This window comes from Pristis pectinata, chromosome 22 (genome assembly GCF_009764475.1).
Source record: "Pristis pectinata isolate sPriPec2 chromosome 22, sPriPec2.1.pri, whole genome shotgun sequence".
NCBI classification, from domain to species: domain Eukaryota; kingdom Metazoa; phylum Chordata; class Chondrichthyes; order Rhinopristiformes; family Pristidae; genus Pristis; species Pristis pectinata.
Genome location: NC_067426.1, coordinates 33,311,197 through 33,330,300, shown reverse-complemented (window position 1 = coordinate 33,330,300; position 19,104 = coordinate 33,311,197). Strand labels below are relative to the sequence as shown.

Below are 19,104 nucleotides of genomic sequence, written 5' to 3'. Positions count from 1 at the left end.
TGAGCTTCATAAGGAGATATAAATATGAATGACTGAGAGCTTGGATAAAGCTGGAGGTTTTAAAGATCATCGTAAATGAGGCAGAGCAGTTTTGAAAAATATTCCCAGAGTCTTTGGCAGCTGAAGGTGTGGCTGCCTGCGGTGACCGATGAAAGTCAGGGTGGATAATAGGCCAGAACTGGAGGAGTGCTGGCGTCTCTGAGAAGTCCTGAGGAGGTTACAGAGACAGGGAGAGGGTGAGATCATGGAGAGAATGGTGAACAGGGTGAGAATTTTAAAAGTGATGTGTTGCTGAACCAGGTAAAAGCAGGTCAGTGAGCAGAGGGGTTGGAGGGAACAGGTTAGGGGGAGGTAGCTAGCTGAGGCATGGGTGAGGGTCTCAGTGAGTTGAAGAAAGGATAAAAGCAATGTCTGGAGGTGGAGGTAGGTGACCATTTTGGATTGATCCAAAGCTTTACCCAATGGTCAAATATTACACCATGGTTGGGAACAGTATAGATCAGGCAATAGTCAAGGGAGAGGTGTGGAGGTAGCTCAGGGAGGTAGCTGGCCTCGGTCTACAGCTGATAGTGCAGGAGTGGGAAGATGAACCATTGCAGAGAGCATTGGACAGATAAGGAAGGAACCAAGTGGGTGCACTTCCAGCAGAGGGGAGGTGTAGGTGAGAACTGTGTAACAAACCACGTCAGAGACATCAGGCAGATGGAGGAGGACAAGGAGGGATAGTCTACATCAAAGTCATTTGGGCGTCAGACTTGACTTTGGTAAGAGCTGTTTCCTGTGAGAGGGAAAAGAGCCTAATAGAGGGAATTAGACAGAATTCTGGGATGAGTTGACTCAAACTTGGGAGGGGCATAGCATGTTCAAAGATCTTGAAGAGGGAAGAGAGGTTAGAGATATAGTTTGAAAGAACAGAACAGTCAACTTTCTTTTTGAGGAGAGGGATGAGGCTGCAAGATGACAAGGTGTGTGAGAAGAGAGAATATTTCCCAATAGCACCAAAATGGGGCCCTGGAAGACAATTGGATGATCAGTGGTTGAGTGAGAATAGGGTTGAGGAACAGGAGGTGGGCCCAGTGAACAAGATGAGCTCAAAGGAGGCATGGGAGGTGGGGGGGGGGGGGGGGGGGGGGGGGGGGGGGGGGGGGGGGGGGAGACAAGCGAGTGGAAGATGGGGTTCGGAGCTGGGGCAGTGGGAGTTTGGTGGATACCTGGCTGGGTGGAAAAGGGGAAGGTCAGATGGTGTTGCAGTTGGGGAAGAGGAGGTCCATGAGTTCCTTGCATTTGTTGGAGGTGAGAGTGGAAGAGGCAGGGTAACGGGTCTTAGGCACTGGTTGTTGGCTGAGAAAAACCAGGGATTATCTTTGCAATCTGTAGGCTCTTTCGTGTCTCTGCTTGCAAAGGCAAATAATAGAGGTAGGGCAAACTATGGAATATTTTTATTGAAGACTGTAAATTCCCAATTGATAGCAATGCCTGATACAACAGTGTGTCGAAAGTTATGCATGTGGTACACATAGTTCTGTATGATACACTTACTCATCTCCTCTCATCTTGTGTTCTACAGTTGTTGCTTCAGAAGAATTTATTGGTTTATTATTGTCACGTGTACTGAGATACAGCAAAAAGCTTTTGTCTTGCATTCCATCCAGACAGATCATGCCATACATAAGTACATCAAGGTAGTAAAAAGAAAACAGGATGCAAAATATAGTGTTACAGTTACAGAGAAAGTGCAGTGCAGGCAGACAAACAAGGTGCAAGGGCCATGACGAGGTAGGTTGGAAGATCAAGAGTTCAAGAGTTCATCTTCAAGTGCATGAAAGGTCCAGTCAAGAAGCTGATATCTGTGGCTAGAAGCTGTCCTTGAGCCTGGTGGTACATGCTCTCAGGCTTTTGTATCTTCTGCCTGATGGGAGGGGGGGAGAAGAGAGAATGCCTGGAGTGGGAGGGGTCCTTGATTATGTTGGCTGCTTTCCTGAGGCAGCGGGAAGTGTAGACAGAGTCCATGGAGGAGGGGTTGGTTTGCGCGATGGACTGGGGTACGTTCACAACTCTCTGCAATTGTCTTTGCAACCGTAAATGCATTACATCGTCTTAACCATTATCTCCAAGATTCTGCAAGATTTTCAACTCTGCCATGACTGTTTTAAGTCAGTCTGGCCACATTCTAGCTGCAGTTTTGGGCTGACATTAGTATGTCCATCCCTGCTGCGCCATCCCTTGTAGGATCTTCAGAGGCTTTGAACTGCCTCTACTATTTGTTTCACCTGTGCCTGTATCTGCGAGCTGGAGACCTCTTGACAACTCTCAAGCCCCACCTGCTTGGGTGGGGTCATTGCACCCTCAAGCATGTGTGGCATCTGGTTCTAGCCCCATTGTTATAATCTTTTCTGAAAAACTAATGACTAGATCTGGTCTGTGCCCTGATCGATGGAGCTTGTCTATAGCCCGTAATTACTATAGGCAAAGGGACCTATCTGTCTCCACCAGCAACACAACACCTCACCTCCCCATATCTCAGAGAGGTGCTTTGCACTTGCCCCAGTATCAAGATGCTAGTTTGCACTCGGTTGCTCAATCAACAATGTAGCCTTAAATGTTGATTGAGGAACCCTCCTTGCAATGGTATCATCCCTCTGCCTCCTCATTATCTGAGTCCACCCTGTGCACGATACCCCAGTGGGACCATTCCACACCCTTCCTCCTTGTGTCCATTCCACTGTTGTAATTGGGAGCAGGGTTCAGTGCAGATGGACCAGCACAACTGGGGCTCAGGGATTTTGTGCGTCACCTGGGCTATTTCAGTCTTATTATTGGCGCACAGTGCTGGTGATGAGGATTGAAGTGTGGGGAGGGTCACACTGTTTGCAGTAAGGCATTTTATTTGGAGCCTCCTTATGGAAATGGTCTCTTTCTGCAAAGAGTCTCTTACATCCTGTGCGGCCAGTGTCTGCCCCCTCGGCTCAGCTGAACGTGCTGTGGCTGGTGGGCAGGGACGTGCCCCTGACAGGCACCTCCTTCTTCCTTCCGCTCTCCAGACTCCATCTCATGGCCCTCAGGCTCAGAGCCTCCCTGCTCCCCTTCCTCCAGGGCAGCTTCGAGTTATGCAACCTGCAGCAGACGCAGTGAAGTCTCCACTGCTGCAGGGCACACCTGGACCGATGCTGGCCACAGAATCTCATCCCGCTGCAGTCTTTCGAGGGCAGGTGTGACTCTTGTATCTGTGCTCCATCGGTGTGATCAGAGAGGAGGTGAAAGTCCAGAGAAGAAGGTGGCAGCCCTTGTCTCCCAGGATCCATCTTCCTGGGCAGTGCCAGCTTAACGTGTTTGAGGGGCAGAGTCCCTCAGAATGAAGGAGTCACACAAGCTACCTGGTAAACATGACACTGATAGTGAGAAAATTCTTCCCTTCATCCATTACCGTAGGATCCTTTCCTCTTCATAAACAGGTCTGTGTTCGGATAAGGAATTCCTGTAGGCCCGGTGGCTGCCTACACCCACAGGAAGCTGGCACCACTGATCCCAGAGTCCTAGAGGTCACATGTTCCCCATTGAAACCCAAAAAGAACATTTTTATATTAGTGAATGCACTGCCCGGGAGAATTCTCCGATGCAGCACACTGGGAGGAACGGCAGAGATTTGCTGCAGCTTCTAGGGAGAGATCCTGAGGCAAGGAAACTGAGAGTCAAGGTGGCACCAGTCTCCATGGGCAGAGCAGACCAGGAAGGAAGGATGTGACATTCTTATAGAATGTCACATCCCTCAGTAGTGAGGTAGTTGGGGATGCTGAGCCCCTTAAGGTCTTGTTCATCATTCAGGTGGGAAGTGGGGGTCTCTGTGGACTCTCGGGGTGAAGGGTCTCCACTGATTGGCATGTCTGTGCATCCTGCCCCAAGATCCCTGACCCACCCTGAGTGGCCAGTCCATCGCCATGACGACATCTCCAGTAATGAAGATCTGCCAGCCGTGTCACTCATGGGCTGAGTATGACTTCTTAAATACTGCATGGTCCAACCTGTACTGAGGCTGATCCAGGACCGTTGTAGTGTGGAGCCTTCTCTTCCAATTTAAGTCAGTGCTGTTGTAAACATGCACCACATGGATAATGACATCACTTGGTGCCCACCTGACCTCGGGAAAACATCAGATGTGCTGATGTGAATCATGTACAGATGTGACTGGCCCGATTTCACATCTGGTGCTGCTCCGACCGGAGGTGACCTCCTGCATGATCCACTCTGGGAAAGATCGAAATTAGATCATGTGGCATTAAAAAATGTGCTCTCCACAATCCAATATACAGGACAGGGAACTAAAGAGACAAAGGGTGGTAGGATGCAGGTAAACCGTGACATAATTAAATGGCAGAGCAAGAATGGAATTGTGCAAGTCTGTTCTCCTCGTTGTAGGTCTTGGCAATTGTAAGTTAGTCTCTTTGAGAAGAATTTCTCTTAATTATCAATTACATATTTAATCCAGCAGGTATTTCCTCAAACACATGAGCGTGGAGCTCATTGTAGTGCAAGAGGTGCCTGCTTCACCAGTGGTTGGCACTGTGGAAGAGCTTGTGATCCCTCCCCTGCCATGGGCACACACAACCGGCAGATGAAGCAGCAGGCTCCACACCGTGGTCAGTTGGAATCATGTACACCGTTAATTAACAACCCCATAAGTAGTCACAATCCTCTCCTCCAGGGACCTTTGCCACTCATCCCCCTGAGTTAAATTTCATCTTTCAGCCGCACTGCTCACCAAGCAGGTCTTCAGCTTCAGTTCCCCAACCACTGAGCAAGTTATTCACCCCCAACATCCTCCCTGTACTAAGCAGAGATCAGCCACACCACCAGTAAAGTCATTTTAACCCTGCATTCCTCACCTGCTCTGTAGATTTTGGCTTCACCACTGAGTTAAAATGTGTCTGACTCTTTTCCAACCCCAGCCTTTCCCCGACCTTCAATCCACGGATAACATTTCAGGGACTTACTCCTCCTCCCTCATGATGTTACCTCCCATTCCCATTGGCTGCAATTGCCACTCCAATCAGCCAATGATAGCCAACCCCACCTGGCTGCAAGTTCCTGTGACTCTGAACTTTAATGTAACGTGAGATTGACTACTTCTTAATTTCACTAACCTACAGATTGTTGATAAAGTCAGAATTTAAGCTCATCCCAAAGTATCTTTGAGACGCAATTGGTGAACCACCTTCTTGAACCACTGCAGTGAATATGGTGAAGGAGCACAGTGTTGTTTTAGACAGAGTTCCAGGACATAGGAATGGCAGTAATGGTCTGGATGGTGTGTTAATTCTTGGAGGAACACCTGTTCCCAGGAACCAACTGCCTTTTTCACGTTAGGTGTTGGAGGTTCCATGTTTGAGGGGTGTTGTCGGAATAGCCTTCCACTACCGTCTCAAGGATATTTTGGGCTGAGGTTAAACACTGACTTTACAAACAATCTGTAGATTAATGAAACTAAGAAATAACTAGTTAATCTGTATCCATGCTGTATTGCTCTATGACTCTCTGACTCCATCTCATATGGCATTAATTGTTCAGAGTCACAGAACCACACTGGTGTCCATCTTGCAGTGCATTTTGTAGACGGTTCACACTGCAGCCACTGTGCACCGGTGGTGGTGGAGAGAACGAATGCATTGGGTAGTAGATGTGCTGCCGTTCAAGAGGGTTACTCAGGGAAACATACCTGTCAGCCAATGAGGCAGACACTCCTGTCACAATCTCAAGCAGGACACACCAGCAGTAGCATGACAGAGAAATGTAGCCCGGAGGAAGTGACATGTTTTCAATTGGCTTTTCACCTCTCTTGTACCACCAGCAGATCTGGTTCCAATACTCCCAGCCCCTTCATCTAAGCTATTAATATAAATTGTATTTAACTAAGGCCTCAGCGATGTCCCTGGGGCACCCCACCAGTTAGAGCTTGCCAAACTGAAAATGCCCTTTATCCTAATTCCCTGCGTTTGTTTAGAATCCAGTTTTGTGCTAATGTATTGCCCAGTGCATGGGATCTAACTTCTTCAGCACTACCACATTCTGGGACCTGGCTTGTGAGTCTCATTGAGGTACCCCAGATTGGTATTTAGAATTGAGGTTCCCCTGAGTTTATCTGCCTTTCCTGTGAAGCTTCTTGCATTAAAGTTAATGCAGTTTAGACTATCAGACCTTCCAAGCTCTGGCTTATTCCTGCCTCTCCTATCTAGTGGACTTGCTTGCTCTAACCTCTATATTTGCTTCAACTTCTATCAGACTAATACTTTGGGTCCTAACCCCCATCAAACTAGTTTAAGCCCATGAGAAGCACTAGCAAATCTCCCCGCAAAGCCCCCCTCCAGTTCAGATGCAACCCATCCCTCTTATACAGGTCTCCTCTGCTCCAGAAGAGATCCCAATGGTCCAAGTAGCTGAAGCCTTCCTGCCTGCACCATCTCTTCAGTCATGCATTCATTTGCCATATGTGGCATAAGGAGTAATCGAGACATTACAACTCAAGACCTTTGGTCTAACTCCTTACATTCATTCTGCAGGACCTCATCTCTCTTCCTGCTTATGTCACTGGTACCAATATGGACCATGACCTCTGCTCACCCTATCCTTTCAGAATGCCCTGAACCCACTCCGAGACATCCTTGACCCAGGCACTAGGAGGTAAAATACCCTCCTGGAATCTCGCTTGTGTTTTTCATCAAGGTTTCCCTGGTTGGTGTTTATCATAGAGTCATAGCATTACACGGCACAGAAACAGGCCCTTCGGCCCAACTTGTCCATGCCGCCAAGGTGGCTTTCTGGGCTAGTCCCATTTGCCTGTGTTTGGTCCACATCCCTCTAAACCTTTCCTCTCCATCTACTGTCCAAATGTCTTTTAAAGGTTGTAATTGTACCCATCTCTGCTGCTTCCTCTGGCAGCTTGTGCCATATACACACCACCCTCTGTGTGAAAAACTTGGTCCTCAGGTTCCCTTTAAATCTTTCTCCCCTCACCTTAAACCCATGTCCTCTAATGTTAGACCCTGACCTTGGTCAAAAGACTGTGACCATCCATCTTATCTCTGCCTCTCATGATTTTATATACAGTACCTCTATAAGATCACCCCTCATCCTTCTGCACTCCAGGGTAAACAGTCTCAGCCTATCCACTCTCCCTTTATAATTCAAGCCCTCCAGTCCAGGTAACATCCTCGTGAATCTGTTTCTGCACTCTCTCTAGTTTAATCACATCCTTCCTATAGTATAGTGACCAGATCTGCCCAACGCTCTCCAAGTGCAGCCCAACTAACATGTTGTACAACTGTAACATGACATCCCAACTCTTGTACTCAATGCCTGGGCCGATAACGGCAAGCATGCCACACACCTTTCTCACCACCCTGTGTACCAGTATTTCCATTTTCAAGGAACTATGTGCTTGTAACCAAGGTCTCTCTGTTCAGCAACACTCCGCAGGGCCCTGCCATTCACTGTATAAGCACTGGCCTGGTTTAACCTCCCAAAATGCCTCACTTTGCCCCTGTCCAAGTTAAACTCCATCTGCCATTCCTCTGCCCACTTTCCCAGTTGACAACCTTCTTCACTGTCCACTACACCACCAATTTTGGCTCCATCTGCAAATGTATTAATCATGCCACCCACATTCTCAACCAAATCAATATATATTACAAACAACAGAGGACCCAGAACTGATCCCTGCAGCACACCACTGGTCACAGGCCCACAAATCTGAGAAGAAACCTTCCACTACCACCCTATGCCTCCTACCACCAAGCCAATTTTGTATGCAATTTGCTAACTCACCCCGGATCATATATGATCTAACCTTCCAGACGAACCTACCAAGCAGGACCTTGTCAAAGGCCTTGCTAAGGTCCATGTAGACAACATCTACTACCCTGCCCTCATCGATCCTCTTGGTCACCTCTTCAAAAATTTCAATCAAATTCATGAGACATAATTTCTCACACACAAAGCTGTGTCGACTATCCCTAATCAGTCCTTGACTTTTCAAATGCAAATAAATCCTGTGCCTCAGAATCCCTTCCAATGACTTTCCCACCACTGATGCTAGGCTCACTAGCCTATAGTTCTCTGGCTTATCCCTGCTGCCCTTCTTAAATAAAGACACAACATTAGCTATCTTCCAGTCTTCTGGTACCTCAACCTTGGCTAACAAAGGTACAAAAATCTCTGCCAAGGCCCCAGCAATCTCTTCTCTTGCTTTGTGCAACACTCTAGGATCCAGGGATTTATCCACCCTCAGGCATTTCAGGACCTCCAACACTTCCTCCTTTGTAATAGTACATAGAACACAGAACACTACAGCACAGTACAGGCCCTTTCAGCCCACAATGTTGTGCCGACATTTTATCCTGCTCTAAGATCTATCTAACCCTTCCCTCCCACATAGCCCCCTATTTTTCTATCATTTATGTGTCTATCTAAGAGTCTCTTAAATGTATGTCTCTAGTGTATCTGCCCCCACAACCTCTGCCGGCAGTGCGTTCCATGCACCCACCACTCTCTGTGTAAAAAACTTACCCCTGACATCCCCCTTACACCTTCCTCCAATCACCTTAAAATTATGCCCCCTCGTGTTAGCCATTGTCGCCCTGGGAAAAAGTCTCTGACTGTCTACTCGATCTATGCCTCTTATCATCTTGTACACCTCTATCAAGTCACCTCATGTTGATATGCTCCGGAATCTCACTGTTCCATCCCCTGCACTCACGAGGTTCCACGCCCTTCTCCAAGGGAAGTACAGACAAGAAATACTCATTTAAGACCTCACCCATTTCCTGTTTCACACACATGGATCACCACACCGATCCTTAAGGGGATCCACTCTCTCCCTAGCTACCCTTTCGCTCTTAATAAACTTAAAGCATCTTTTCATATTCACCTTTGTTTTGCCTGCCAGGGATATCTCATGACCCTTTTTTGCCCTTCTAATTTCATTCTTCGTCCCTTATACACCTCAAGGGTTTGATCCCAGCTGCCTATACCTGACATATGCCTCCTTTTTTCCAACAAGACTTTTCATCTCCCTCATCAACCAAGGTTCTCTAATCCTACCAGCCTTGCCCTTCACTCTGACAGGAACATGCTGGTCCCAAACTCTTCCTATTTCACATTTGAAAACCGTCCACTTGCCAAGTGTCTATTTACCTGCTCACAGCCTCATTGAGACTCCCTGGTTGGTGTTTTATCAGTGAGGTTCCCTTGCTTGTTGTATGAATGATGGAAATCTAAGCCTTTCAATTCATTTGGGCCATTTTTTATGTCCACATAGTTTAACAGAGGTATTAACTTTTCACTAAAAACAATTATAGCCTTAAATCATGTATTGTGTTCAATGCATCTGGTATGTGGTTATGTCTACTTAATATGAAGCAGTTTGAACACATCAATCCTTGTAAAATACCCAGCTGTCTCTCCTGCATGAAGATAGTACCATTAAATTGGTAAATTGGTTTATTATTGTTACATGTACTGAGGTACAGTGAAAAACTTTGTTTGGCATGCCATCCATACAGATCATTTCATCACATCAGTACATCGAGGTAGTACAAGGGAAAACAGTAACAGAATGCAGAATAAAATGTTACAGTTTCAGACTAAGCGCAGTGTAGGCAGACAGTAAGGTACAAGGCCAGGGCAGGGTAGATAGTGAGGTTGAGAGTCCATCTTATCTTACTAGCGAGCAGTGTAGGCCAAGGACAGGGAAGTGGGTACCCAGGATAGAGACAAGCCCTGAAAGTGTTGCTTCAGCAACAGATTTGGAGTGGACTTTGTTGGTGTAAGGCTCTGCAGAACTTTAGGCCAGCAAAAGTTTCAGATTGCTGTGAACATTTCAGGAGGTGAAAGCGCCTGTCTGTTCCTGGAAACACTGGGGGCATCTGCTGCAATGTTACTGGGCCTTCATCAGGGCAGAAACAGGAGGAAAGAGGGAAGCCAAGGCTTCTCTGGCTCAGGAGACCGAGGGAGCAAAGGTCTCCTGTTGGTAGGTCCTATCCACCAAGAATCTCCGAGAGCCAAGCATCCAAGTCCAAGAGGCATAAGGTTGCCTTGGTCAGCGTGCTAGGGTTGTGTGCCTTCTATAGACAGAACCCCAGCAAGTGCCTGTGGCTGTAGGGTTGTAGGCCACAGTCACCCCAATCTCCCATCCTCCAGACCCATGATCTCTATGCTGCATTGGAGGTCACCTCTCCTTCCTTTGTGAAGCTTTTCCGGCTCCTGTATGCCTCAGGTCAGGTTGTGGACAGCTTCGTGACAGCCCCCAACACTGAAGAACACTGAAGGCCTGAGATTGCGTTGCCTCTCCGCACAGCCCAGCAGCAGCCAAGCCCAGAGGGTGATGTACTCACCAATGGACACCAGTGACCCTTCCTCCCTTCCACAGGGGCAGACCTCGGCCAGAGTCACCTGGGAAGACAAAGCTGGGTGGACCCTCTCACAAAATCTTCAGCTGGAGCGATACTAACCCTCGCCTGGGCGCTGACTGTTGTTTTACCATCGTTCTATCCTCAGGGACACATGGGGACCAGTGGGGCCTCTCACAAATGATCCCCTGCAATGACTCCATCCCTATGTTGCCAGCCCTCAGTGACCTCTTCGGCTCCAGTCACCAAGTCTTGTGGCCTTTGGCACCCAATCAAGGCTAACAGTGTGGCATAGCTGCATAATCCCACATGTCACCGTGCCTGTCTTACCCACAAATACGCCTCCAGGTGGCCTCCTGCTCCTGTGGCTGGGGTGAGGAGAGGGGCTGTGGATGTTGTGGGGAAGGTCACTGATGGTCCTGAGCGATGGCCACTGGGTGGGGCTGCCTCCCATGGTCTTGCCGGACCGGCAGCAGTCAGGACCCCAGGATGGTGCGGCAGTGAGAAGGGTTCGAATGGAGAAGATCAGGGACACACAGTCCACACTGACACCACCCCAGGCTGCCCTCGGGTGAGGACACACTGTTGGAGTGCATAGATTTTCCTGCGCTGTGACATGGACCAGCAGTCGGAGCTCACAGTGCAGGGATATTGACGTGCTGCCCTACCACCGGACACAGCCCTGTGTGCTCAGGTCTGCAGTGTCCGGGAAGAGCCGGTCACCAGAGCCGTGCCGGGGAGGGGTGCACTCCGGACTGCAGGTTGGAGGCAGACAGTCCTCAGCTCCAAATCATCTCACGCGGGCCGGACAACACTCGCCTGTGCTCACCCATCCATTGTAGTCCTGACCTGTGCTCACCTGTCCCCATTGTAGTCCTCACCTGTGCTCACCTATCCATTGTAGTCCTCACCTGAGTCCTTCAGAGCAGAACTGGGGGTGACTTTGCCCTCTGGGAAATTGGCTATGAGCTACCTGTTCCCCCTGGCTCCACTGCGGTCCCTGTGCCCGGTCGCTCTGTGTGCAGCTCCGCCTCTGAATTCCCTTTAACTTTCACGCCAGAGCTGGTGAATGCGAGTGTCAGACATGGGGATGTGATATCTTCCTCCTGAACCCTGGAGGACGATGCAGGACAGGGCTGGGGTGAGGGGAAGGCACAGGAAGCAGGGATCTATTTGACCATCTGGAATGGTGTGTAGCAGAGAGTGGGGATATGGGGGAGTGGGGTGAGAGAAGGAGGACTAGATGTGGGCATGCTACCATCCCCAGGGATCTGGCACTGGCTCTGTGGTAGGGAGCCCCCATGTCCAGCGCTGTCTCTTTCACTGAATCAGAGCTCACAGTAGGGCCATTGCAGTATGGGGGGGTGAGAAACTTTCAAGAGCCAGATGAAGTGTCAGGGAAGATGTCACTACCTGTTCATGATATGACTGCTGTGTCTGTGCTGGATCGGTAGTGTGTGTGTGGGTGTGACTGCATCAGAGCTGATACACGGGGTTGTTCCTGCCCCACTAACACTGTGTGCAGTGGAATGCCCGCTCCCAGAAAGGCAGCGCCACCATTGCTGATGCCAGTCACACAATGTTGAATTAAAGGTCCCTGCCCCTTTAAGAGGTACGGGTGAGATATCGGTCCACCTTGGCTAGACGAGCAAATGTGCAGACTCCAGAAGTTACTTGTGTTGTACCTGCATTAACGGGTGGAACCTCCCAGGGACACTTCCTTGCATTCGATCAAAATCTGACACCAGATTAATGTTGAATTAGTGTAAGTGGGTGGTTAACGGTTGGCATGGACTCAGTGGGCTGAAGGACCTGTTTCCATGACTCCATGACTGTAAAGGCATGAGAACAAACTGAGCAGTGCATAGATTTTCCTGGATGACTGAGGCACTAACCCTTGATTTGTATGCATCATTCATCCTGTCTCGCAGTGTGCGGTATGATCCAAGCTCCTCATCCTGGTCTCTGTAAAGACTGAGGAATTGCCTCCTTGCTTACGTGCATCAGTGATGTTTTGTCTCCTGGTTTTTCCCTTCATGCTTAACATCCTGGCTCCTGTACCTTGATTGACTCTGTCTCTCTTGGTGCCTGTACATGACGGAGGTTCCTTGCCCTGGTTGGCCTTTGTATGAACAATCTTCTGCTCAATGGCATCTGCATGTTTGATGCATTTTATATTCCCAGCAATGTAACTTCCCTTTCCCTGCCCAGTATTGGACTGGGCAGAACCTGCCTCCCTCCATCCACCTCCTTACCAGATCTGAGTTTCTAAATCCAGCTTCTGAACTGATGAATTAAATCTTAATTTTACAACTCGAGCAAGGAAATATCCTGGGTTTCAGTGCGTTAGGAATAATGCCTTGTGTAGCAAAGATAAACTGGTGAACAAATCTTATCAGGCAATTCTGGGAAAAAAGGTAACAATCCCAACTCACTGCAGCTCAGAACATATCCTATTTATACCACATGTTACAAAGATCTGCACACAATGTTCTCAGATCATGTCTGGTCTAGAAATTTATCACTATTTTGCAATTTTGAGTCCAGTAGAAAGATAATAAAACTTTGAGTTTTTCCTCCTGTTTGGTTGGGTTTGGACTTAAAGGATATCTAAAGGTTTGAGGATTGTGATGGCAACACAGTGGCACACAGGTAGTGCTGCTGCTTTGCAGCACCAGGGACCCAGGTTCGATCCTGACCTCCGGTGCTGTGTGTGTGTGTGTGTGTGTGTGTGTGTGTGTGTGTGTGTGTGTGTGTGTGTGTGTGTGTGTGTGTGTGTGTGTGTGTGGAGTTTGCCCGTTCTCCCTGTGACCACGTGGGTTTCCTCAGGATGCTCCCGTTTCCTACCGCATCTCAAAGACATGCATGCCAGGGGATTAATTGGCCACTGTATATTGCCCCTAGTGTAAGGAAAAGAACCAGAGGGGAGTTGGATATGTGAAAGAGAGAGAATAAGATGGAGAGGATTGTTCTGCTGGGAGCTGGCAGGGACTTGATGGGCTGATCAGCCTCCTTCTCCATTATAATGAGTAAGTATGATTCCAGTAAAGTGCCCTCAGTGGTGAAGGTTAACTCCCCAGTACCTACCAGTTAACAGTGAGGATATTAAAATTGAAAAACAATGCCATAATGAACCTTTTCTATACATTTTTAAATGCAAGACTATATATCATAAATCACCAGATAATATGATTTCTTTCTGGACGTATGGGATATTGATGACGAGGTGAGTTACTTATTGTATTGGTATTGGGATTGGGATTGGGATTGGGATTGGTTTATTATTGTCACGTACCGAGGTACAGTGAAAAACTTGTCTTGCATACCAATCATACGGGTCAATTCATTGCACAGTGCAGTTACAGTGAGTTAGTACAGAGTGCTTTGAGGTAGTACAGGTAAAAACTATAACAGTACAAAGTGTCACAGCTACAGAGGAAGTGCAGTGCAATAAGGCACAAGGTTACAACAAGGTCGATCGAGGTTCCTGGATCTTTGGAAATGCTTTATGTTCCAAAGATACTTTGCTCTGATTTCCATGTGTGGTATAAATATACTTTAAATATATCGATGTATTGTTCTTTTCAACAGCATCGGCTTTATATTGGGTAACAATATCAGCTGATGCAAGAGCTCTTCACACTTTCTTCTGCCTTGTTTCAGTAACCAGAGGTTAGGCTTCAGAGACAGAATGAAGATGAACAGCCCAAGGATTCAGAGTATAAGGAACAAGCAGGCATCTGCCCCAAGTATCCAGCGCTGCCCCAGCACAGAGAACGCAACACAGGTCAGCCCCACCAAGGTGCAGAAGAGCTGGAGCTTCAACGACAGAACCCGGTTCCGAGCGTCGCTCCGCCTGAAGCCCAGAGCCACGGTGGAAAGTAAGGAGCAAGGTTCCGCCGTTCATTGTGGAGCTCCGGTCTCACTTGTCATCTATACTTCTGCTGCTCCAGCTGGGCAGCCTGCATGTCCACACAGGAGGGAGCTGGGCACGGCCCAGAGGGCTAGAGTGTCCTGGCCCTGCTTTTACAATGTGCATGGCATACGGAGCTGGGTGCAGGGAAGGGGAGGATCCCCAGTTCTAGAACTCATAACTTACAGCATTACACACAACATTACACACACCTCCCATCACACACACCTCCCATTACACACACTTCCCATTACACACAACACCCAACATTACGTACAACTCCCATTACACACAACACCCAACATCACGCACACCTCCCATCACGCACACCTCCCAACATTACACACAACACCGCACACAACACACATTATACACATCTCCCATTAAACACAACTTCCATTGTACACATCTCCCAACATTACACACAACATCCAGCATTATGCACAATTCCCATTACACAGAACTCCCAGTTCTAAGGTTCGTTCCAGGCAATGCTTGTTTGAGGCACTTAGTACCTAGAATGGAAAGTTCCACATGTGACCAGACTGAGACAGCCATTCAGGCCACGTCTGTCAATGCTACCTCAGCTCTCATTGCATTTTGCTCCCTTTTCTGTATCCTGCTACGAATGACTGAGACAGCCCCTCAAGCCTGCTCCTCCAGTCATTGAGATCTTGGCCCCAACTCCACATTCCTGGCTACTCTTGTTTTCCTTTACAAAAACTTACTTTCTCATTGAGGTTAGTAGGCACTAACCTCAATGCCTACCGAGGTTCCCTCCCAGTTAAAGGACAGAGGCGCCACACAAAGAGAAGAAGTCCAGCACAGATCGAAGTTCAAAAACCAAAAAATTGGCAGCCGCTGGAAATCAGAACCAAAAGCAGAAAATGCTGGAGACAATCGACATGTCAGGAAGCATCCGCGGAAAAAGAAACACGGTTTACTTTCAGGTCAGGACCTATCGTCTGAGCATATGATGGACAATCTTTGACCTGATGTGTTTACTCAGTTTTTCTCTCCACAGGTGCTGCCTGACCTGCTGAGTGTATCCAGCATTTTCTGTTATTGTGGATCAAATTTCAACAAGGATGGGCTAGGTTCGACATTGTTCTCTCCCTGCTGTACTGTTGGGTTGCCCCTCATTCCTTCTATTGTTAGAACTATTGAGTATGTAAACACCAGACATTGATCACCACTTGAATTGGCTTTCAGTAAGCCAAGCCAACAAACACTGATTGACTGTTCTACACAGAAAGCATCACAGTCAGATCAAACCCTGCTGTAACCAAAGTGCACTCAAGCACCCTCCAACCTGTGTCACGGGACGGCAATCGGCAGTGAGCACCCTGGCCAGTTCCAGGAATGAAAAGGTGGAATGTCATTGCCTTTACTCTGAGGAAACCCACAAGACACGCTGTTGTTGCAGTGTCGGGCCACCCTGTAATAAGACCTGACGTCTATCACGTGCCCAAGATCCTTCCCCAATTAGCCCTCAAAGCACTGCCCAAAAGTGGGAACACGAGCCCCTCCCAGTCATTGTCAGTAAATGGTAGCACAGCCCTGTGAGCTGTGGGTGGGTCCAGGCTCACTGTGATGTTGGCCTTGCTCCAGGACCGTGCGCTGGTGAAATATAACAACCCAATCCTTGTTTTTTACTTAAGCCGAGAACCTGGGAGATGACAACTACGATGAAAAAGCCTTTCACTGTGACATCAGCATGGAAGATGCAAAGCCGATTGTGAAAACTCTGATCCGAGCCATCAGGTTAGTGTTGCAATGGGAGATGGGACGAGAAGGTTGTGTTTCCAGAAAAATAAGCTTACCCCAGCCAAGGAAAAGTTATTGGGTGACAGATCAATACAACGTGCTGAGTTAGCCTTGTGAAGTAGAGTCACAAAGTCATACAGTACAGAAATAGTCCCTTCGGCCCACAGAGTCCGTGCTGATCATCAATCACCTTTTATTCTATTTTTATTTTATTTATATTTAGAATAAAAATAATTTTATTCTAATGCACTAATCCCACTTTATTCTCCTCACATTCCCATCAACTTCCCCTCCAGATACTATCACTCTCCTACTCACAAGGGGTAACTTACAGCAGCCAATTAACCCTCCAACCCTCACACCCAGGGGGGATCCCACGCAGTCATAGGGAGAACGTGCAAACTCCACACAGACAGCACCGGAGTTCAGGATCGAACCCGGGTCTCTGGGGTTGTGAGGCAGTATCTCTACCAGCTGTGCCGCTGTGCTGCCTCAAATTGTTTAGGGTGGGAGGCGAAGCCCCCAAATTATTGTGTTGCGGGGAACTTTCTTTGCATGGTGTTGAAGACTTTCGGTGTGGAATTAAGTTCAGAATTGAAGGAGGTACAGGGTGGTTGACCATTGACTGCCAGAACCTCTCTGCTGAGTACATGCACTGTCTGATATCCTGCTGCTCAAGCTGAACATGACCAAACTCCAAAGTCCTGCTTGCTGCAAATAAACTCCTACTGAGGTCAACCGGAGTACATCTGCTTGGAGGTAGAGCCTGAAGTTAGTTCAAAAGTATCTTGCACTGGCTTTTATAGAATTGGAGATGCTCAGAAATCCCTGGCTCCTTTCCAAGGCAGGGGTAAGACACAGAAGGGAATGGCGTGTGAAAGTGAACCCCTCCTGCAGAGTGAAAACAGATCCAGCTGCTAACATCAGCCAGACTCTCCTTGGACCACAAACACCGGGCAAGAACATGTTTAACACTGACCTCTCGCTACCCCCCAACCCCCCACATCCAGCTGAGCTTCTATACCTTGCAGCCTCCAATGAGTGGGAGAGGTCAGTGAGCAGTGACTAGACCTCAGGCAATGGATCACTGCGAGCCGTTAGACAGTTCACTGCTTTTCTATTGTTTCTGAGTCGCTTTAAGAGGCACTAAAAAACAGCTGAAGAAGAATTTAATAATTGATCATTTAAACCATAAATTTATACAAAGCACATTTATCTGATGTCAATTTTAATACTAATTAAAATAAAATTAAGAATCCACTTAGTTCCCTTTTCTAAAAGGGGTTTGATGCCCAGTGTTAAGTGAACATCGTGGGCATCTGCCCTCAGCACAGCCCATCATCCCCCCCCTCGCCCCCATCCCCCAGCTCACTGCTGACTCTGGTGGTGGAGTAGGAGGGCGGTTCTGACCCCCAGGATGTTCTGCACAGAAGTCCAGAGCCTGCTGGCCAGTGTGGAAACCGCAGGCTGACGAGGAGTGAGAGTGGGGCCGTTAACTCTATTCCTCACTGCACAGCCACTGCCTGACCCCTTTTTTGCTCTCTCTGCCACTCCCCCGTCACTCTTATCATCAAATTTGTTTTATCTCCTTGTACAGACTCACCTTCCTTGTACTACACTGAGCCTGAGTATAGAGGTGTGAGGAACCAATCAGAGTGACAGGCCCTCTGTGTTGCCTGGAACGATGTGGTCTTCGCTAAAAGACTTTGACTTTGAACTTCACCCCTCCGTCCTTTTAATCCCAAGGGATAACTCTCAGTCTCTGTGCCTTCCCTGAAGATCCACTGTGGGAATAGGATCAGAGGAGGAAGATGACAGACCAGAGGACAAGGGAGGCAGAGGGAAAACAGGGATTGAAATTTTGTACAATTTACGTTTAATTTATATTTCTCTTGTGAAGGTTGTGCATCCGATGCTATGTGCTGCAAGCAAGTCTTTCATTGCACCTGTGCACACATGCACTTGTGCAAATGGCAATAAACTCGACGTAACGACTTAAAGAGTCTTGGTATAGTGTTGAGGCAATCGGATTCAGTACATGGCAGTGAGGGAACAGTCTTGTGTAATGTCTGACAGAATAGCCTTGAGAAAGAATGGTGTGTTTAAGGAACTTCCGTGGAGTGCTGGGTAGGAGCCGTCTGTAGGAGCAGAATTTGGCTGCAATGTGGACAAGCAGAGCTGCTGTGTAAATGGTCTTGGTCTCTGCATAGCACTGGGAAACTTCCATCCAGGTGATGGAGCCTTGGTAGAGGGAACAGACTGAGCTACTTCCTCAGTGCTGTGCTACGCTAAGCTGCCTGTAATTGAGTCAGAAAAGTGCTAGGAAGGTGTGGCCCATGTACGGGGCCCGACCACGTTGCTGTGAGGTAAGAACTGGGGTGTAAGTTATGTCATTGGAGTACAGCTCTGGGAAGTTGCAGTTGGTTTAAGCACTTCATTACGAGACTGGGATGGAGCTGTCTCTGGACTGGCTGACAAAGGACCAATGTGTGAGCACTGGGAGAGTGGGCGGCAATCACCATCTCTTGGAACAGGAGCTGGTGGAAGGATGTTCACGCAAAGCCTCTGCATGTATTGGGAATATTGTCCGGAGTTAGGGATTTACGCATGGAATACTCCCTCTCTTGTACCTTGTGCAAGTAATCACTCTTCCTGTACGTGCGTTGGTAATGAAATAACTGGCTACTTTGGAGCAGTCTTTGTGTAAGAAAACATTTGAATGTGTCTGTCAATCAGAGCAGGAGGGATATTCTGGCCTCTGAGCCCAGGAAAGCGGGATTGAAGCGGGATTGAAGGTCTAGCTGGGAATTGGAAAGCTCAGTCCAGGGTGAGATGTACAGGGGGCTAGATGGAGATGGCAAGGTGGAGAGGAGCGGTAGGGGGGGACTTTGGTGCATAGGTGCTGGATTGGTGGTAGGAGGAGCGATACCTGATGTCAGGGGAGAAGCCAGAGAGGAGGAGGGGAAAGTGTTGCAGGAGCAGGAGATGAGTGAATGTAAGAGGTCGGAGAAGGTGAGGCCACTGGAG

At 48.1% G+C, this 19,104-nt stretch overlaps 1 protein-coding gene across 1 annotated transcript in view; it reads left to right on the top strand.

The window, feature by feature from the left end:
• Positions 1–19,104, top strand: part of LOC127581570 (potassium voltage-gated channel subfamily KQT member 4-like) — a 370,353-nt gene that overhangs the window by 329,871 nt on the left and 21,378 nt on the right. The window contains exons 11-12 of the mRNA XM_052036036.1: positions 14,061–14,278; positions 15,972–16,074. Coding sequence (XP_051891996.1) covers positions 14,061–14,278; positions 15,972–16,074 — 321 coding nt within the window. The remainder of the gene's footprint in view (positions 1–14,060; positions 14,279–15,971; positions 16,075–19,104) is intronic.